At 35.9% G+C, this 23,420-nt stretch overlaps 1 protein-coding gene across 1 annotated transcript in view; it reads left to right on the top strand.

Moving 5' to 3' along the window:
- Positions 1-23,420, top strand: part of KCNH7 (potassium voltage-gated channel subfamily H member 7) — a 587,186-nt gene that overhangs the window by 415,866 nt on the left and 147,900 nt on the right. Inside the window, exon 7 of the mRNA XM_066346115.1 lies at positions 8,066-8,280. Coding sequence (XP_066202212.1) covers positions 8,066-8,280 — 215 coding nt within the window. The remainder of the gene's footprint in view (positions 1-8,065; positions 8,281-23,420) is intronic.

Genomic DNA, 23,420 nt, shown 5'->3' with positions numbered 1-23,420 from the left:
TTGTGGGGCTTAGTCTTCTCACATAGGCCATGCGTGTGGCTGTGGGTATGCATACAGTGACAATGACTCGTTCTGTGCATGTGTGTTGCATGGACACGTCTCCACCAGTAACTGTCATTGCTTAGAACTCACTGTTTTGACCTATTTCCTATGTCAGTGCTACTCTAATCACTGTAAAGTTTTGGATATTCTCTATTGATTTCTTTATTGCTTCTCTAATTAATTCAGAGCTGGTGACTATTATAAATTAATACCACTAAAAACTAACAGTGTTTTCTGGTCAGCAACCCAGGGTAATTTGAAAATAAGGAAATTATGGCAACTTCTTCCCAACCCAATTTTATTTTGTAAGCACTTTAAAAAGGGTCTATGCAGGCAAACTTCATGATTATTCTATCCTTGGCCTGAGATTTCTAAATGGAAGCAAATTAGTGTCAGCAGAGGGTGGTGATTTGAGTTGATATAATTCAACATGAAACCTCAAGAAACAGAATGCAAATAGCTCTCAGCAACTTGCCTCTGTGACATATGACAGGCTTTGGCTTTAACAACAATAAACTATTAGACATTACTTTTCTGGTGGTTTTTCAAATACAGTAATAAATAAATCTAATTTATTCTCAATAAAAGAAAATGGAGCTTGCTTATTATCTTCCAAACTATTAGTTCACATAGTTGTCATTCAAACTATAGCAATTTCATTTTTACCTCCTAAACTAATCTACTTAATCTTCAACCTTTTCCCTCAACCTCCTTTTATTTTACAGAGACAGAGAGAGAGTCAGAGAGAGGGATAGATAGGGACAGACAGACAGGAATAGAGAGAGATGAGAAGCATCAATCATTAGTTTTTCGTTGCGACACCTTAGTTGTTCATTGATTGCTTTCTCTTATATGCTTTGACCGTGGGGCTACAGCAGACTGAGTAACCCCTTGCTCAAGCCAGCAACCTCAGGGTCTCAAACCTGGGTCCTCCACATCCCAATCCAACGCTCTATCCACTGCGCCACCGCCTGGTCAGGCTCAACCTCCCATTTTTAAGTATCAAATGTCTTTGAATAAAAGTAAATCATAAAAGTGAGAATTTGGAATTAGGAAACTCAAACCATTGTAGAGAATTTTTACATATTAATATTTATGAAGTTTAACTCCCAAATTAGACAAAACATGCAAATTTAATAAAATCTAATGTACCTATGCCCTCCAAAATCTTCATTATTTGTTTAGGCTCTGGTTTTGAAAACTATTTTTAAAAATATTTACGTGTCTGGACCCTTAAGATTTTTACAGAGCAATTCAAAAACTAATTATATATGGGACAATACATTAACTATACTTTTTAAATTTTGGGAAGTTTGTTTCTAAACCACACTTAAATTTAAAATAAAAGACACATTTCTATACTTCTTGTTATACAAATGCATAATTAGTTTTTTCATTTATCTAACTCAACCAAAAATTATTTCTTTACCATATTAAAATAAATAATTTAGGAATAAATGTGGAAGATTTTCTAGATCATCTGATTTATTCCACTTGAGTAATGGTGTTGTCTAAATTCCTTGCAAAGGTGATAGAGTCATCTTTATCTCCAGTGGAGCCCACATTTTAACTTTCTTGGGAAATCTATTTTATTGCCTGTTAGACAAAGAGCTAACCTAAATCCTTCTTGCTGAAATGTAATTTATTCCTTTTCATCTATCCTGAGTTGGACAGAGATATTAGCTGGCTACTTCTAATCTTGATGTAATATCACAGTACAAAACCAGCAAATTGGTACTCAATCTTTTCTTCTAAATGTGATAATTTCTATTTAACCTTCTTTCGTGGGGTCAATTTTGTTTCCCTTTAATAAATTCCTAACACTCTGACTCCTTAAAGTTAGACTTCAGAGATCAAAAAATGTAACTCATTATCAAAGAGTGAAATGTTAATTCAAATACATTGCATATGCTGTAATCCTACAATCATTCATAAACAGATTTTTATACTGCAAACTTAGTGATTTCTCTGCCTATTCTTCTTAAGTCACCAACAAAAATTAACCTCTTACTCTACTTAGTAAATAAATCATTAACAGAATTTTACCTCTCTATTAGTGCCACACTCCTATCATCCATGGAACCCTGTGTCCCACTGAGAATGGTATATTCAGTTTCTAACTCATCCAATAATCAGGTATTTGACTCAGAAACAAAACTACTCTCAAGATTTATTACAGCTTTTACCTTCTCCATAGCCACAAAAACTATGCGACTCACAAAGAAAATCAATTGATCTGACACAGTTGTTTCTTATAAGCTACATTGGCCATTACTGAATATCTGTGATCTTAGAAGTTGATTTGCAAGTTGATTTTTCAACGGTGACAATTTTCTTCTGTAAATTATATGCCATGCACTGAAACAGACAATGTAGATATTGACTGCAAGTAATCTGATTACTTGTTATCTTTCTAGTGTTGAAGTGGTTGTCCTTATGCTTATTGACAGTGTTCTTTTACAAAAATCAATTACTATAAAACTGCACTTGTGTTTTCTTAATGTTAAGTTACCACAGTGATTTAGGTTTTATTAAACTTTAGCAAAATAAACTCAGTGCCTTAAGAAATATTATATAAACACCTGATGATTTGAAACAACCTTCATTTCTTTCTCTTTTGTCCCATTTGGCCTTCAAGAGTAATTATATTAAAAATATTTTAAAAATTATTTAAAAAATATACATATATCAGATATTCTTAGCTATATTTCCAGGGCCATCTAAAAGAGAATATAATCTCCTTTAGTATCTTGTAACTCATGATAAATTTAAATAGCCTCATTATAAAAATTTTAAATATTTTTAATTTAAAATGCTTTACAGTTGTTGCTTTAGCCTCTGGCTTGATCTCTAAATGCAGCATACTTCTTTGTAGCTAGAACCTGACCTACTTTATATTTAATAAGATGCTTGTAATGTATCAGAGCTTTATATAGCTGTTGGCTTAGTCTTCTTGTTCACCGGTTTTCTACCTCCCCCTAGGATGTTGGAAAATTTAATCTGGTCATCCAGTTGGAAATGTTTCTCTAAAAAAACATCAAGTCCTCCTACATACTTTTAAGTTTTTATTTCTTTTCTTTTTCTTAAAATTTTCATTGATTTGAGAGAGAGAGAAAGAGACAGAGAGCGACGGAAGCATCAGCTTGTTCCACTTAGTTGTTCCATTTAATTGTGCACTCTTTGATTGCTTCACGTTTGTGCCCTGAACCAAGGATCAAACCGGTGTGCCTGGAAGATGCTTTATCCATCAAGCCATCCGGCCAGAGCTAGTTTCACATTTCTTTCTGCTAAATCTATGATTTCCCTTTATTTTTTCCCACTTATTTTCTTTAAATTGAGTTAACTTTGTTTTTCATGCTATTCTCCTTTCTTTCATTAGAATCCTAAAACCCATCTGTTCATGACCGCTCTCAGGGAGACTGCCTTTCACCTTTAAATCCTCAACCAAGGCCTCTCTGAATATAGACCTAGGAGGTAGGAAACCCTGTATTCTGATTTCCAGTCCTTGATTTTTATTCCTTTTTGGCCTCATATCCTATCTGCTTCAGTTTACAATTGGTAAAATAAAAATACTGCTAATACCTGTCTTAATTAGAATATTGGAAAATTTTTATTAGAATTACAATAGGTTTCCAAGGAACCTAGCCCAACACTGACCATTTTGCAGACTCTAACAGACGTCTGCATAGAAATATCTGCCTCAAAATCAGTGGTAAAGAGCATAATAATCTTTGTCATACAGGATAAAATAGATTGTAAAGTCTTATCTAAGAAACACAAATGAATTATTCTAATAAATATTTTTTATTTTGCTGAATTCTTTAAATGTATAGATTTAAAAGGTAACCTAGATTAAATCTCTAACATTAAGAGCTTTAAAAAGAGAGAATAGAGTAACAGTTTTAAAAGGTCTTCCACTAGTAAGTAAGAGAAGCTAATAAATTTGTAATATGCTAAGGCCAAATATCAGCCCTTTCAAAACCAAATATTTTTCAAATCATTTTACTATCCTGAAACTACATTCAGTGATAATTTATTTCTAAAAGAACAACATGATTTTTTAACTGAAAAATAAAAGAGAGATAAAAGGAAACAGTTTAAAATAAAGTGATATTTCTCTCAGTATGTTAATGTTCAAATGTAACTACACTAGAAGACATAATGCAATAATTAGTCATAAGAAAAAAACTGGCTGTAAGTTCATTAAAGCATGAGAAAACAGACCATATAAGTACTGAATAAAATGATAGAGCAGGAGTGTGGGTGGGAAACAAAAGATAAACCACTATTGGAATATACAGTAACATATTGGACTTACTTATATATGAATTTTAAAAGTAGGAAACCACAAGTGAATTATGAATAACATACCAAGATAAAGTGGACAGAGAATGAGGAATCATAACATTCTCATAAATGAGCTGGACCTCGCTTTTAAGTATAATGTTAAAATGATTGTCTGTGTGGTGACATGCAATAGTAATAAATTGCACAGAAAAAAGAACTCCCACTAAATGTCAGCACATATATTTATCCCCCAACACTTAAAAAAGACCTTGTAGACCCTCTGCCTTCAAAGCAATGGGAACTAGAAAATGGATTGGAAGAAAAACTGACAATCAAGACATTCTGGAGAATGTAGCAAATCTCTAGGGAGTTGTTAGAATGATATTGGAAGCCAGCAGGCAATCCCAAGACAAATCATTTCATGTGGTAGTTTTTACCACATAGATTTCTTTTAATTGTATCACATGTAATTTTACATATTTAGGAGAACAAAATTATAAAATATTTTTAAAGTAATTTCATTAATAATTTTTAGTATGGTTTTTCATAATCTCTGAAAATTTATCATATTCGGCTCCCATACTATTAAAACAAGATTTATATCTCTTTATTTATATATTTTTGCAAGTGACAGCTATGAACACAGACTATAACTTGGAGTCTGAAATGTATTTGTTACTCAAATGCCATAAGTAGTATAGTTCTACGTGATTTAATTTTCTGATTAAAACAATATAAAAACCTTCCATTTACATAGTAGTTGTAGCCATAGAATGATACCAAAAAAAAAGGAAGCACCATCCAGGATATGTCCCAATAATAAATTAGTGGCATGTAGTGTAGAATTCTACAAAGACCTGGAGAGCTGGGTTTCGGTCAGAAGGGTTTCTACCTGAACACTAGAACAATTTGGTGCCACTTCTGGTTCTTACTTTTCTCCATGTCATATAAATAGAAAAGAGTGAAAATCCATATGCCAATGAGGACATACTGGGCAATAAATATGCAGGGAATTCAATGACATTCTTCACCTAGGTGAACTTGCTCATCGTCATGGAAACAAACTCAGGAAATGAACAGAAACGTACCTCAGGAATCACAGTTTGCTACCTCGATAAAAATTTCTCTTTAAATCACTTCAAACTTTTACATTAATCATATATTACTTTTATAAACAAATATAGTGTGATTTTTCTTCAAGGTAACTATGAACTAAGAGATGGGTATTTTTTTCTTTTTTTTCAGACTATTATAATCACTTTTATTATGGTCTTATCTCTGTCTCTTGAAAAAGGTCTGAGTGCTGCTGTAACTTGAGTTCATTTCCATTTTACCTATGATCTTTTAAGAAGGGGATCACTGAATATATAGCTTTCTCACATAATTTATAAGATATTTTCTATGTTAGATTTAGCTATGTATTTCAAATTAAGATAAATGTACTCTTACAGTCCTTGATGCCAACAAATGGAATATTTTTAAGTGACATGTTTCTCTCTTTGCATGTTATTCTGGAACCTTGTATCTTCCACCTCTTAAAATATGTGGCATTTGTCTCCCAGATTATTTTAAACATCTTTAGGAAGGTACAATTCACATATTATAAAATCTACTCATTTAAAATACACAGTTTATATATTTGACCCTTTTTGCAAAAACTGGTGATGGAAGGAGACTAGACTTTGGGTGGTGAGCACACAATGGAGCATACAGAAGTTGTGTCCTTGACATTTATATTAGGTTATTAACTAATATTACCTTAATAAGTTTAACAAAAAATAAATAAAATATACAACTCAATGGTTTTTGGTATATTCAGAGAGTTATGAAACCATCACCAAAATATAATGTTGAAATATTTTAGGACCCTGGTTTGGTACCTCAGTTGTCCCAATACATCAAGGTTGCAAGTTGGATCTTCATTCAGGGAACATAGAAGAAACAACCAATGAATGTATAAATAAGTGGAACAACAAATCAAAAGTTTCTCTCTCTCTTTTTCTTTCACTCTCTCTCCTTTCCTCTCTAAAATCAACTAATCAATCAATAAATTTTAAAAGAAATTATTTAATCACTTTCAAAAAAAGATGTAAGACACATGAGCAGTCACTACTTCCTCAGCCCTAGGCAAATATTAACATGGTTGGTTCCATAGACTTTTACTATCAATGAAACCATGAGATATGTGTTCTTTTTTAAAAAATATTTTATTAATTTTAATGGGGTGACATTGATCAATCAGGGTACATAGGTTCAAAGAAAACATCTCCAGGTTATTTTGACATTTGATTATGTTACATACCCATCGCCCGTAGTCAAATTGTCTTCTGTCACCTTCTATCTGGTTTTCTTAGTGCCCCTCCCCTCTTCCAACCCTCTCCCTTCCTCCCCCCCCCCCAGTAAACACCACACTCTTGTCTTTTTTTCTTAAAAGTAGATTTGATCTGAGTTGATTGGTTGTTGTGTTTCAAACACAAACTTATAAATAGATTTTTCAACTGTTTATACCTTGCTCAGTACATAGTCTATTTTGATCACTAAACCATGTTAGTTTCATTCTGAACCAGGTAAAAAAAAAAATAAGGTAAATTGTATTAACTATCAAGTTCACTAATGCAGTTTTTATGTTTTAAGCACTCTGTGAGGCAAAAAGATAATGGCTGTATAATATTCATGGGCTCATTTTCTAAAATTCTTCCTGATGCTAATTTTTAAGAGCGACCTAACATTACCTATTGTACAAGAACTCTGGAGTACTTCTTGAATCTTCATAAGCATTAGGTAATAGGTTCATCTCAAGATGTAACTGGTCAGTTTACTTATCCTCAACAATGTGTCAGGAGTCCTGGCACCTTGCTGAATTATTTTTGTAGGGATCTAATGCAAAACATGGTTTGAAAAAGAAATAAAAAGGTACTACCAACTCCAGGTAGTATATGCTGTTACCTAGCTATGGTAACTTCAACTGTATATTATGTTTGCCAAAAAATCCTTTTAGTATGGTGTTTATTTTTTCTTTTTATCTCAGAAAGTAGGCAGTCAAATGTAAATGAAAGGAAAACAAAATAAAAAAAGGAGAAGATTTTAAAATCCCACACAAGATGCTGAAGTTTTCAATAAAGCCCACACACACATACAAGACAATTGCCCTTCTCAGTCTTATCTGAAATTTCTCCTTCTGAGGTTAACTCTTCTGCAAGCTCTGCTAAAACATTCCATAGAGGTAACAGAAACATATGAAAAATCCACCTGGCCTGTCACTGCTATCGCACAGAGGGGAATCATAGAAATTGGAGCAGGGTAGACAGCCCATTCAAAAATTTCATGGTTGACAGGAATTTAAACATAGGCAAGTCCTTTCTTGAATAATCCATGGATTATCAAAGAAAATTCTTGAGAAATTTTGAAGGTAGAATTTGGCCAATAGTAAAAAGTAGAGTTTTTTTTCTTTCTTTTAAGCCTTTAATGAAAGCAGTTGAGTGATAGCTAAAACCTCCATCTGCAATCTGAGTGTGCACCTAGAAGCCTGTCTTATCCTTAGATATTCATGTGCCACTTCACATAGCAGCTGGCTACCCTAACTAAACCCTATGTTCAGGTATCAACCAGCAAAAGTTAATTATATCTGAATCAGGGTCACATTAGTCATGGGTCACTAGCCAGTCATTCAGGACTAATTTTTTCTTCTTCTGTTTCCCCTGGTACTGCTTTTACAAATACTTTCCAATTTTTTTAGGGCCTTTTAATCATATCAAGTCAAGCCTCCTGGGATCCACATCGGATTCAAACCTCAACAAATACAGCACCATTAACAAGATTCCACAGCTCACCTTGAATTTTTCAGATGTCAAAACTGAAAAAAAGAATACATCCCCTCCTTCTTCAGATAAAACTATTATAGCACCCAAGGTTAAAGATCGAACACACAATGTGACAGAGAAAGTTACCCAGGTAGGATACAATCTTACTATCAATTTCAACTGTTTTTAAGGTTGTTTTCTGTATCATCAAACACATTCTTTTTTTCTATGAATGACTATCAAAAGAGGTAAGCCATTTATTTTCACTCTGATTTATCTTGAGATATTGGGTGACCCTCACAAATAAATGAAACTATAGATTGTGATTTGGTGTATTATGACTCTGAGCAAAAATAGGCTAACATTATCATTGTTTCTTTTATTGTAAAGGTGGTTATCCTGCTATTCATTATGTTTGGACATTTATTGTTTTACTGCCAACTCTTGCATTATCAAAGCATGGTTTTTCATTAAAATGGATGTTTCTATTGAAACTTTAGCTGACTAATTGGTGTTTACTCTTCACAGTGGCCCCCTTTTTTGCACTTACTCTACTAAGTAGAGTCAGATAAGTCAGATGACTTGGGGAAAACAGCTGACTGAGATGATGGAAAGTCACTAAACCAATATTCTATTGTTTTAAAATAAATATTGCATGTTGAACTAAGGATAAAAAGGTTCTGTCTAGCAGAAGTCATGTTTTAAAAAATAAAGAAAAATGATTTGTACTTATTATACTAAAATATTAACTGAAGCCTGACAAGGAGGTGGTACAGCGGATAGAGCATCAGCCTGGGATGCTGAGGATCCATGTTTAAAACCCCGAGGTCACCAGCTTGAGTGCAGTCTCATCTGGCTTGTGTGCAGGGTTGCCAGCTTGAGCATGGGATCATAGACATGATGCCATAGTCGCTGAGTTGAGCCCAAATGTTGCTGGTTTGAGCAAGGGGTCACTGGTTCAGCTGGAGACTCCCAGTCAAGGCACATATGAGAAAGCAATCAATGAACAACTAAAGAGCTACAACTATGAGTTGATGCTTCTCATCTCTCTTCCTTCCTGTCTATCTGTCCCTGCTTTTCCCTCTCTCTCTCTCTCTCTCTCTCTCTTTCTCTCTCTTTCTCTCTCTCTCTCTCATTTAAGAAAGAAAGAAAGAAAGAAAGAAAGAAAGAAAGAAAGAAAGAAAGAAAGAAAGAAAGAAAGAAAGAAAGAAAGAAAGAAAGAAAGAAGAAAACTGAAGCAGTATACCTAGCTTTTGCTTATAGTGCACTCACATTCTTGGAAATTCGTGACTAAAATTTGTGTCAAGTAAGCAGTTTTTTTTCTTACAAATTACTTAGTAAATTTGCTCAGCATATATTTTCATAAACTGTCACAATATAAAGACAATCTTGACCCCAATTTTTATGCCAAGCATTGAAGATTTTGAATTAATAAAGTTGTTCTGTATTATAATCACTACCAACAACACTATGGTAATTTGTATATAACATTTTTGTGTTAGCTGACAGCTATGCAAAGACCTTGAGTCAGTTGTAAATAGACCTGAGCCAGTATTTATTCGAGATTGGAAATTATACATGCAATACTCTAATATACACTTTGATATTTACGTAGGAATGAAGCTCTCTACCCCTGAAATTTTGTTCTTTTTTACTTAGTAATTTCGCTTAACAATGGTAAATAGTCTACTGTATTGGCACCACTTTGAATGCTTCAAATTTTACTTGCAGTTGTTTTTACCTTAAAAAGTATATTATCTGTAGCATGAAGTATGGTGGGGCATTGGATAAAACATCGACCTAGAATGCTGAGGTCTCCAGTTCGAAACTCTGGGCTTGCCTGGTCAAGGCACATATGAAAGTTGATGCTTCCTACTCCTCTCTCCTCTTTTTTGTCTCTCTCTCTCTCTCTCTCCACTAAAATAAATAAACAAAATATTTTTAAAAGAATTTTATTATTTGTAGATAGTAACTGCTGTATGGATATATAGAAATTAAGATATTTTAGAAACTGCACAGAAGACTGGTTTCAAATAGCAGGGTCAGGGCTCCAGCAGCAACAGAAGTGAGTAAAGGGGTCAGGGTGGTACATCACAAATGGGAACTGCAGGAACCTCTCAAGATGTGCTCATGCAGAAATATTTGACCAATGTTTCCAAATCTCCCAATTGTAAAAAGAAGCTGGAAACCTAGAATTTATGATAAACTCAATTTTTAAAAGTAAGAAAACAAATTCAAAATGCTTTTCAAGCCAAACAAAACACACCTGAGGCCTGTGGGCACCCAAGTGTGATCTTTGCAAAGCGTTAATGTGTTGGTTCACAAAAGGACCACCCTATCCTGCCACACTCAGCAGGTACACTGTGCCAGGAGAGGGTGGTGCCAGTTTAGCTCAGAGGTGGCACGTACCTGTTCTGGGGTCTTTCTAAGACTGATGAGAGAGAAAATATTTATACAAATAGCCATAATTAAATTATGTTAATAAAGATTATGGGCATACCTGAATGACCTATGCAGCAGCGGCAGAGGGGGTGGCAGGCCTGCAGACAGACCACACCTAGGGAACATAGAGGCAACTCCATTGGACTCCAGTGGCCACACCCTTCTTATACACAGACAAAATAAGAAGGCAGAGAAATGCAACACAAATGAATCAAGAGAAATTCCCAGAACAGGACCTGAATGAGTCAGATATAACCAAATTACCATATGCAGAGTTTAAAATAACGATTGTTAGGATGCTCAAAGATCTTAGAACAAAAATAAATGGTCATTACAAACACCTAAATAAAGATATAACAAATATAAAAAAGGACTTTGAAATAATAAAAAAAATCAGTCAGAAATGACAAATACAATATCTGAAATGAAGACCATAATGGAAGAAATTAAAAGCAGGATGGATGAAGCTGAGAATCGAATCAGTGAGTTAGAGGACAAGATAAATAAAGGCATGGAAGCAGAGCAGAAAAAAGAAAAGAGATTCAAAAAGTCTGAGGAAACTCTAAGAGAGCTCTGTGACAATATGAAGAGAAATAACATCCACATCATAGGGGTTCCTGAAGAAGAAGAGAAAGTACAAGGGATAGAGATTTGTTCAATCATATAATAGCTAAAACTTTTCTAAATTAATGCAGGAAAACATCTCACATGTTCAAGAAGCACAGAGAACTCCATTAAAGAGAAACCCAAAGAAATCTACATGAAGACATATCATAATTAAAATACCAAAGATCAGTGATAAAGAGAAAATATTAAAAGCTGCTAGAGAAAAAAAGGCTATCACCTACAAAGAAGCCCCCATAAGGATGACTTCTGACTTCTCAACAGAAACACTTGAGGCCAGAAGGGAATGGCAAGAAAATATTCAAAGTAATGCAGAACAAGAACCTACAACCAAGACTACTTTATCCAGCAAGGCTATCATTTAAAATTGAAGGAGAAATGAAAAGCTTCCCAGACAAAAAAAACTCAAGAAATTCACTACAACCAAACCAATGTTGCAAGAAATGCTAAGGGGCCTATTGTAAACAGATCAAAGGGGAAAAACAATATAGCAAAAGAGGAATACAGCTTTAAAGAATAAAATGGCAATAAACAACTACATATCAATAATAACATTAAATGTAAATGAATTAAATGATCCAATCAAAAGACATAGGGTAGCTGAGTGGATAAGAAAACAGGACCCATACATATGCTGTCTACAAGAGACACACCTTAAAACAAAAGAAGCACACAGACTGAAGGTAAAAGGATGGAAAAAAATATTTCATGCAAATGGAAATGAAGAAAAGCTGGGGTTGCAATACTTATATCAGAAAAAAATGGACTTTAAAACAAAGACTATAGTAAGAGATAAAGAAGGACACTACATAATGATAAAGGAAGCAATCCAACAGGAAGATATAGCCATTATAAATATCTATGCACCTAATATAGGAGCACCTAAACACAGCTAGTGCTCGACTTATGACCATGATTGGTTCCGACAGGTTGGTCATAACACTATTTGGTCGTAAGTTGAGTAGGCTATATGTACAGTACAGTGAAATGATGTTATAAAAATCTTTAAGTCATATTTTATCATAATTTTCTTTCATTGGCCTGACCTGTGGTGGTGCAGTGGATAAAGCGTCAACCTGGAAACACTGAGGTTGCTGGTTCAAAACCCTGGCTTGCCTGGTCAAGGCACATATGGGAGTTGATTCTTCCTGCTCCTCCCCCTTCTCTCTCTCTCTCTCTCTTCCCCCCTCCTCTCTAAAAAGAATAAAAAAAAAAAATTTTCTTTCATTATTGTTATATATCATAATTTTCTTTGTTCATTTTATTTTATTTGTGTCATCTCTACACCATTTTGTTTCTTATTTTTACATTCATCAGGTTTAAGTAACACACTGTATTACCAGTACAACTGGTTTAATATTTACAAAACATACAAAATTACAAAATACAGGTGCAAATAAAAATACAAAATACAGGTGTAAAATATACCATAGGAAACATTTTCCCAATTGCAAAACATCAAAATATATAAACATGTACTAAACATTTTATTGGCCACTGGTGCTTGGCTGCGGATCGTTGATGTTGTCATTTGAGGCAGCAGTTGGGGTTATCTGAGTTGGTTGTTTCATAAACATGTACGATCACATTCACATTCTTTCCTCCTTCGTACTTGTTCATTGGTTGCTTTCTCATATGTGCCTTGACCAGGGGTTACAACAGAGTGAGTGGCTCCTTGCTCAAGCCAGTGACCTTGGGCTCAAACTAGCAACCATGGTGTTATGTCTATGATCCCATGCTCAAGCCAGCACCCCTGCACTCAAGCTAGTGAACCCATGCTCAAGTCAGATGAGCCCTCACTCATTTTTGTGTCGAGATCGATGGCCTTTCTTTCCTTCTTGGTAGGCTGAGGTATAGACAAAGACAATTTCCTCTTGGTAGACATCTTGGGAGGGGTTTGATGAAAAATATCCAAGACACAAAACAAAAATTGCTGTACCGAGTCTGAGATAACAGTTGAAATGGTGCACACAGAGATGATAGTGCTGCCAGAAGCTGGTCCACACTGTCGTACACCTAGCTGGGCAATGCTTGCACTGCCAGATGCGGAGCAGTTGTGGCTAGCGATTTTGGTCGTAAAATTGAGTGATTGTAAGTTGCATAGGTCGTAAGTCGATCAATATCTGTATATAAAGCAGATTTTGATGTATATAAAGGGCAAAATCAACAGCAATATTATAATAGTAGGAGATTTTAATACCCCACTAACATCACTAGATAGATCCTCAAGAAAGAAAATTAACAAAGACACAGCAGACTTAAAGGACACACTAGATCAACTGAATTTAATAGATATCTTCAGAACCTTTCACCCTAAAGCAGCAGAATATACATTCTTTTTAAGTGCTCACGGTATGTTCTCTAGAATAGACCACATGTTAGAGCACAAAAGCAGTCTCAACAAATTTAAGAAGATTGCAATCATATTAATCATTTTCTCTGGCACAATGGCATGAAACTAGAAATCAACTACAACAGAAAAACTGAAAAATACTCAAACACTTGGAAACTAAATGGCATGTTATTAAATAATGAATGGGTTAACAATGAGATCAAAGAAGAAATAAAAAAAATTCCTAGAAACAAATGAGCATACATCAACTCAAAATTTATGGGACACAGCAAAAGCAGTCCTGAGAGGAAAGTTCATAGCATTACAAGCATACCTTAAGAAGCTAGAAAAAGCTCAAATAAACAACCTGACCATGTATCTAAAAGAACTAGAAAAAGAACAGCAAGTGAAGCCCAGAGGTAGTAGAAGAAAGGAAATAATAAAGATCAGAGAGGAAATAAATAATATAGAGGCTAAAGAAACAATACAGAGGATCAATGAACAGGAGCTGGTTCTATGAAAAGGTAAACAAGATTGATAAACCCTTAACCAGACTCACCAAGAAAAAAAGAGAGAGGACTCAAATAAATACAATTAGAAATAAGAGTGGAGAAATAACAACTGACACAACAGAAATACAAAATATTGTAAGAAAATACTATGAAGAACTGTATGTCAAAGATTAGACAACCTAGATGAAATGAAAAAATTCCCTGAAACATATAATCTTCCAAAAATTAATCTGGAAGAATCAGAAAACTGAAACAGACCTATTACAACAAATGAGATCAAGACAGTAATTAAAAAACTCCCAACAACAAAAAGTCCTGGGCTTGATGACTACACAACTGAATTCTACCAAATATTCAAAGAAGAACTAACTCCTATCCTTCTCAAGCTATTTCAAAAAATTCAAGAGGAAGGAAAACTTTCAAGCTCCTTTTATGAGGCGAGCATAATTCTGATTCCAAAACCAGGCAAAGACAACACAAAGAAGGAAAATTATAGGCCAATATCCCTGATGAATATAGATGCTAAAATCCTCAACAAAATATTAGCAAACTGGATCCAGCAATATATAAAAAAATCATACACCATGAACAAGTGGGATTTATTCTTGGGAGACAAGGCTGGTACAATATTTGCAAATCAATTAATATGATTCATCACATAAAGAAAAGGAAGGAGAAAAACCACATGATAATTTCAATAGATGCAGAAAAAGCATTTGATAAAATCCAGCACCCATTCATGATCAAAACTCTCAGCAAAGTGGGAATACAGAGAACATACCTCAACATGATAAAGGCCATCTATGACAAACCCACAGCCAACATCATACTCAATGGGCAAAAATTAAAAGCAATCCCCTTAAGATCAGGAACAAGGCAGGGGTGCCCCCTTTCACCACTTATTCAACATAGTTCTGGAAGTCCTAGCCACAGCAATCAGACAAGAAGAAGAAATAAAAGGCATCCAAATTGGGAAAGAAGAAGTAAAACTATCATTATTCGCAGATGATATGATATTGTATATAAAAAACCCTAAAGTCTCAGTCAAAAAACTACTGGACCTGATAAATGAATTCAGCATGGTGGCAGGATATAAAATTAATACTCAGAAATCAGAGGCATTTTTATACATCAACAATGAACTGTCAGAAAGAGAAATTAAGGAAACAATCCCTTTCACTATTGCAACCAAAAAAATAAAGTACCTAGGAGTAAATTTAACCAAAGAGATTAAAGACTTGTACTCGGAAAATTACAAAACATTGATAAAAAAAATCAAGGAAGATACAAACAAGTGGAAGCATATACCGTGCTCATTGTTAGGAAGAATAAACATCATCAAAATGTCTATATTACCCAAAGTAATTTATAAATTCAATGCAATACCAATTAAAATAGCAATGATATACTTCAAAGATATAAAAAAAAAATTCCAAAAATTTATATGGAACCAAAAAAGAACACGAATAGCCTCAGCAATATTGAAAAGAAAGAATAAAGTGGGAGGTATCACACTTCCTGATATCAAGTTATGCTACAAGGCCATTGTACTCAAAACAGCCTGGTACTGGCATAAGACCAGACATATAGATCAATGGAACACAACAGAGAACCCAGAAATAAACCCACACCTTATGGACAACTGATATTTGACAAAGGAGATAAGAGCATACAATGGAGTAAAGACAGCCTCTTTAACAAATGGTGTTGGGAAAATTGGACATCTACCTTCAAAAAAATGAAACTAGACCACCGACTTACACCATTCACAAAAATAAACTCAAAATGGATAAAAGACTTAAATGTAAGCCATAAAACCATAAGCATCTTAGAAGAAAGCATAAGCAGTAAGCTCTCTGACATCTATCACAGCAATAATATATTTGCCAATTTATCTCCAAGGGCAAGTGAAATAAAAGACAGGATTAAAAAAATGGGACTATATCAAACTAAAAAGGGTTTGCACACCTAAAGACAATAATAACAGAATAAATAGACAAACTACACAATGGAAGAACATTTCGACAATACATCTGATGAGGGGTTAATAACCAAAATTTATAAAGAACTTGTAAAACTCAACACCAGGAAGACAAACAATCCAATCAAAAACTGGGCAAAAGAAATGAATAGACACTTCTCCAAAGAGGACATACAGATGGCCAATAGGCATATGAAAAAATGCTCAACATCACTAAGCATTAGAGAAATGCAAATTAAAACCACAATGAGATATCACCTCACACCAGTCAGAATGGCGCTCATCAACAAAACAACACAGAATAAGTGCTGGCGAAGATGTGGAGAAAAGGGAACCCTCCTGCACTGCTGGTGGGAATGCAGACTGGTACAGCCACTGTGGAAAACAGTATGGAGATTCCTCAAAAAATTAAAAATCAAACTGCCTTTTGACCCAGCTATCCCACTTTTAGGAATGTACCCTAAGAACACCATAGCACTGTTTCAAAAGGAGAAATGCACCCCATGTTTATGGCAACATTGTTCACAATAGCGAAAATCTGGAAACAGCCCACGTGTCCATCAGAGGACGAGTGGATTAAAAAGCTTTGGTACATATATACTATGGAATACTACTCAGCCATAAGAAATGATGACATCGGATCATTTACAACAACATGGATGGAACTTGGTAACATTATACTGAGTGAAATAAGTAAATCAGAAAAAACTAAGAACTATATGATTTCAAACATAGATGGGACATAAAAATGAGACTCAGAGACATGGGCAAGAGGGTAGTGGTTATGGAGGGGATGGGCACAGAGAAAAAGAAAGAATACGGAACAGGAGGAAAGTAATTGTACTTTAATGGGTGAATTTTCAGAGGGAAAAATTGAGTATGGGACATTTAAACTAGATCTAGAAGGTTACTTATCAAACTGGGTTGTCAGTGATGTTTAAGAGCCAAACTTGAAGTCACATACACTTCTGTTTTAATTCTGGCTAAGTCATTCATTCTGTGACATGGCGACAGGTGCCATTTGTTGTTGTTACATTGAGGCAAGTTTTAGTGATAGCAAAACTTATTTTCAGTGTTGATTTGAGAATTTAATAGAGCAATGTGTGAAAAGTGTTTATCACAGTGCTAAGTCTGTAAAAATCAATTTCAGACGTTATTCTAGTTACTGATGTTCTTGTATTGATTTCCTCTTCCCTCCTCATCATCTGCGCAGGATCTTTTTATCCCTGCATTGCCAGGGCCTGGTAGGACATCTGGTAAAGTGAAGTTCATGAAATAGTTGGGAAGGGAAGGGAAGGAAAGGGAAGGGAAGGGAAAGGGAAAGGGAAAAGGGAAGGGAAGGGAAGGGAAGGGAAGGGAAGGGAAGGGAAGGGGAAAAGGGAAGGGAAGGGAAGGGAAGGGAAGGGAAGGGAAGGGAAGGGAAGGGAAAAGGGAAGGGAAGGGAAGGGAAGGGAAGGGAAGGGAAGGGAAGGGAAGGGAAGGGAAGGAAAGGGAAGGGAAGGGAAGGGAAGGGAAGGGGGAAGGGAAGGGAAGGGAAGGGAAGGGAAGGGAAGGGAAGGGAAGGGAAGGGAAGGGAAGGGAAAAGGGAAGGGAAGGGAAGGGAAGGGAAGGGAAGGGAAGGGAAGGGAAGGGAAGGGAAGGGAAGGGAAGTTGGCCAAGTGAATAGGGAAGGATGAGAATCTCAGGTAGAAAAACAAGAACAAAGTTCTAGAGACACAAAAGTCTACGTGTCTCATGAGAACAAGTGGTTTCTGGGAGAGACTAGGTTGGGCAGGGGCTTATCCCTGGTGGGGAGCTGCTGAAACTTTCCCCTCTAGACAGGTCTTTCCTACCTTTATCACATAAGTGCCTGGAGCACTAAGTACAATGCAGAAGCTGCCATCAAAAGCATTCTTTTAAGTCTCATCTTTTTCATTAAACACCTGTGACTTTTGTGTTTAATTTCATAATATTACAGTATTTGTTTTAACATTTTTAAAAAATCGTAAACTATCTACCACTGAGGGAATAGTTTTCTTACAGCTTCTTATATGTCACCCAAACTGTGGAGTCCCCTCTCCACAACCTCCAAAGTACAGTTGTTCGTTGCCATATCATGGTTCACTTTTCACAGCCTGACTGTATTGTGGATTTTTAAATTGTATATATCTAATTTTGTATCTTAGATTTTTCGCTATATCATGGGATTTTGTGGTATATAGGTAATTTTATATATTTATTATTTTAATTATTTTTGCAGTAAAATAAGCATTTTCTAGCCTAAAAAAAATGAAAACAATATAAAAAGAGTGTGGGAAAGGTTTATAAGATTGTAGAGAAGGTTTAAAGCCTTAAGATATATATAAATAATAAAATAAATATGAAGTTGCTACTTCACAAATTTTCGCCTATTGTGAGGGGTTCTGGAACCTAACCCCCACATTAGATGAGGGACCACTGTACCCCAATTAGATAAGAACGATGCAGGCAAAAACCTTTTTACAACATTGGAAGATGAGATTTGGATTTTGTTTTATAAAGGATCATTTATTTATTTATTTTTAACAATGTGAAAGCTACAGTGATAGGGAGGGGGTTCTGGAGACAGAACACTTAACTGGCTGACTCTGGTTCTGGTCAGAAAGGATGAGGGGCTGGGGAAAGAGTGAGATGGGAACTAGGAAAAAAGATCAATGGGCACTCTGTCTTCTTCTCAGTGCCCCCTGTAGCTCTTAGTAACAAACTTTCCAGTTGTCCACAAGACAGAGATAGAAATCAAATATTGAGAAATTCTTCCTGCAGACATAGCCTCTGGAAATGTTGTTTAAGCATTTCAAAGCAGGGTCACTTTCTATATATAACCATTTTCTCATTTTGTGTTTGTGAAGGTTCCTGGTTATGGCTCTCTTTGGAATTCCATACTCACAACATATAACATTGCTTGTCTCCCGGTAACTAAAAATAACTTGTAATAACCCAAAGACTTTACTATTCCCTTTGTTGGGCTAACGTGGAAATCTGCCTTGTCTAGCTAGTCACAACGTATTTGCTACAGGCAGCCAGCGTATTGTTTTTTATCTCATGTTCTTATTTGTTTTATTCCCTTAGTACTTTTATGGTAATCTGTTCTTTAAAAGTTATCAGAACTTTTTTCATAGATCACCCAACAGTGAGTTTTATATGCTTCTCTGAGCACAAACAATGGAGCAGACATTTTTTTTAAAAAGGGCGTAAATAAAAAGAACATTGATCTCTGCTCATGTAATGTGCTTTCCCCGTTTGGATCCCATCTCTATTATACAGTGGTGAATTAGCCATTTGCCTCCCTAGAGTGAGCTTCTTCAGAATAGAGACCATGTTTCATTCATTTGTTTATCCAGGTATTCATGCACTCATTTATTTGTTTATTCACTAACAAGCATGTCTTGACAGCCAGTATTTACATGCTAGGTTCTGGGAACTCATGTTAAAAGGCAAATATTCTTCTGCCTTAGAGAAGTGAGACAGACAGACAAGGACAATACATAGGCATTCCAACACAGTCTGAAATGTTACAGCACAGGTATGCCCAGAGTACAAAGGATGCTGGGAGAGGAAATATTACCTGTATTGGGAGTTTGGGGTAGTACTTGGGGAATACAAACTCTTAGATGAGTTTTGAAGCTTGAGAAGTTTCCAAAGTTAGAAATTAGAATTTTGAGTGGGGTGCCCTTGGGGAACTGTGGGTATCGATGAATGAGTGAAGAATAAGTACTTGTATCACTGGTGCATAGTATAATGCACAACACTTAAAATGAATCTAAAAAATTCAGAAATGGGCTACTAAAGGTATTGGATATAATTAAGCAAGAGTAAATCTGTGGGTCAAAAATCCCTAAAGCAAATGCCTGCCCTCTAAACTTCACTGTTAGACAAGATTTTAATCCCTTGTATGGTTTGAGGTCCAGTGACCTATTTTAATGGCTGTTCTTACAGGGAAAACTTGTGGAATGCATCAGCTTTTTTGTCATAGTCCAACTACCTTCTCTACTCATTATAAAAAAAAATAGAAAATAAGTCTCAGAAGGTGTGGATTTTTTTTTTTTTTTTTTTTTTTTTTTTTTTTTTTTTTTACAGAGACAGAGAGTGACTCAGAGAGAGGGATAGACAGGGACAGACAGACAGGAACGGAAAGAGATGAGAAGCATCAATCATTAGTTTTTCATTGCGAGTTGCAACACCTTAGTTGTTCATTGATTGCTTTCTCATATGTGCCTTGACCGCGGGTCTTCAGCAGACCGAGTAGCCCCTTATTGGAGCCAGCGACCTTGGGTTCCAGCTGGTGGGCTTTTGCTCAAACCAGATGAGCCCGCGCTCAAGCTGGTGACTTCGGGGTCTCGAACCTGGGTCCTCCGCATCCCAGTCCAATGCTCTTTCCACTGTGCCACCGCCTGGTCAGGCGAAGGTGTGGATTTTTAAAATCTTACCTACAATCCAGTTGGTATAGACTGATGTGTAGTAAGGTCTACTACAAGGAGGCAAGGCCTTGGTTGGCCTGATTATATCAAATTCAGTGAAGTTGTGGAGAAAAAACAATGATTGAAAGAAAGATTGGGTAGAAAACAAAGGTCTGCTTTTACTATGCAGTTGTAGTGCTCAATGACATTCAAATTATTTGGCTATATATCTACCACCTTTTAAATAAAATAAACCAAAATTTTGCACTTTGATATAATTTTATTCCTGAAGCTAATTCTAGTACCAGTAAAAATGGTATGCTAATTTTTAAGATAAAATGTAACATTTTGTTGTCATGTTCAGCTTTCACAAATTTAGAATTATGTCAGACTCTTTGGATACGTATTAGAGTATTAAAGAGTTTAGAAGATGATGACACTGTGGATTCCAAAGCTGTACTGGCCCATCATGTAACACTGTGTTAATCAATGCTGTAATATAATGCAGGTAACAGAGTCCAACTAAAACTACCTGAAGCAAAAAATAAAAGGAGGAGGGAGAGTTTGTTAACTCACCTGACCTAAAAGTGCAGGGCCAGATCTTCTCTGAGGCATGGCTGCGGCCTCTGTTTGCACAGCTGAAGAGGTTCTCTCCCTCATCAGCTATCCTTTGTTTCGGTATTGACTTCACTACACAGCCGATGGAAGCAGGGCCCTCTGACTCTCTAGTCTCAATACTCACAACGGGTGATCTGTTAAGAAGGACCTTCTCTTCTCTAGTGTCCGTATCATTCATGAGAAAGTGGACTCTGGTTGACCAACTTGAGTTCTGAGCTCATCTTCATGGTAACAGTGCAGTGCCTTGACTGACAGCCACACCAGAAAAAGTCACTGGGGGAGGAGAGCCACTAAGGAAAAAGAACAAACAGCAGTGGCCCATTGCAAAGATAAAGATAGGATTTCAGACTAACAGTGTTTCTCTCTCTCTCTCTCTCTCTCTCTCTCTCTCTCACACACACACACACACACACACACACACACACACAAATACATGCTGAATACCCATTATGTGCTGAAGCATCAGAGACACAGAAGTATAAAACCTAGTACCAATAATCAAGGAGTTATAAATAACTTGGAGAAACATGATGCAGTAATACAGAATAGCATTACAAGTGTTAAAGTAATAAATGCTATAAAATCATCTTATGAAACTAAAGGTATTTTGAGTTTGTTTGATTTTTTTAAAGACTCTGTACTAGTCAAATTGTGAGCAAATAATCTATCATGTATTACTTTATTATTTAACAGGAATGCCTGGTAAACTTAATACAAAACCTATATCAGGATTATTAGAAAATAAGACCTATGAAGGAGCCTAAATGAACGGGAGATTTTAATCTGGAGAAGAGATGATAGAAAAGAGATTTACTGCTAGTCCACAAGTATAGTTTTCCTATAGCTTCAAGAAGGAGAGTTCTCAAGAAAATTAATTTTGGGAGTAATCACAGAGACTTGACCTATTAGAAAGAAATTTCTGACCCTATATATTTGAAGAGACAGAAGGCACATTTAGAAAAACTGCTTATTAATTTTTATACAATATCATATCAATCAACAAGAAATAAGTGGAGTAGCAGTTCCATTGAGCACATAGCCTCTTTGGCCTTGTGGATTGGGTTAAATTCGACTGCTTGTGGGAGGCAATAATTCTAATACTTGCTCATTTCTCTTATTTCATCAGTCATCTGCTTAAGCCTAAAAAAGTCTAGTGAAAGCATATAGGAGAAATGCATGTGAATTAATAAAAATTTTATACAAAGCATTATTGGCACTGGCCGGTTGTTCAGTGGATAGAGCATCAGCCTGGTGTATTGATGTCCTGGGTTTGTCTCTCTATCTTTGCTCCCCTCACTTAAAAAAAAAAAAAGAGAAAATTTCTGAATGTATAAAAAGCCATATAATCTTGAAATCTATACAGAAATTTAAAGCCAAAATCTATTTCTATCATTTTGAAATCATTTAAGTATATTATTATCATAAAAATATAATTGTGGCCCTGGCCGGTTGGCTCAGTGGTAGAGCGTCGGCCTGGCGTGCGGGGGACCCAGGTTCGATTCCCGGCCAGGGCACACAGGAGAAGCGCCCATTTGGTTCTCCACCCCCCCCCCTCCTTCCTCTCTGTCTCTCTCTTCCCCTCCCGCAGCCAAGGCTCCACTGGAGCAAAGATGGCCCGGGCGCTGGGGATGGCTCCTTGGCCTCTGCCCCAGGCGCTAGAGTGGCTCTGGTTGCGGCAGAGCGACGCCCCAGAGGGTCAGAGCATCGCCCCCTGGTGGGCAGAGAGTTGTCCCTGGTGGGCGTGCCGGGTGGATCCCGGTCGGGCGCATGCGGGAGTCTGTCTGACTGTCTCTCCCTGTTTCCAGCTTCAGAAAAAAAATACAAAAAATAATAATAATAATAATAATTGTGATAGATTTAATAATAGCTGACATTTATTAAGCATTTACTATGTGCCAGGCTCTATGTTAAGTGGTTTGATAGATTATCAATTTTAATCCACATCACAGTCCTATGAGCTGATACTATTATTTTCATCTCCATTTTATTGAAGGAGATTCAAGAGAGGGGAAGTAACTTGCTTAAGTCACATAGTTAATGATGGAGTAGCCTTCAAACTAAGACCATCTGACTCCAAAAATGAAGTTCTTAATCTTTAAAAAACACCCCTATAAGATTCAATTCTGTTTCCCTATTTTTCCCCTTCATCTATTCAGGAATTAGTATGACATTTGGACATACCTGTAACATTTGGCTAAAATGCCATAAAATGAAAGTTTAACTAATGAGAAAACTTAGTCTACAGATAAATAGGAAAAGAATGTGAAAGATTTTCTCTAAAACTCCTCAAACTCTCCAGAAAGCAGAATAAAACCATCCTTAACAGGAAGCTTCATGCCAACATTATATCTTGTTTAAGGTTAAACC

This window comes from Saccopteryx leptura, chromosome 7 (genome assembly GCF_036850995.1).
Source record: "Saccopteryx leptura isolate mSacLep1 chromosome 7, mSacLep1_pri_phased_curated, whole genome shotgun sequence".
NCBI classification, from domain to species: Eukaryota; Metazoa; Chordata; class Mammalia; order Chiroptera; family Emballonuridae; genus Saccopteryx; species Saccopteryx leptura.
The sequence above is the reverse complement of the archived record's forward strand: the minus strand, read 5'-3'. Positions and strand labels throughout refer to the sequence as shown.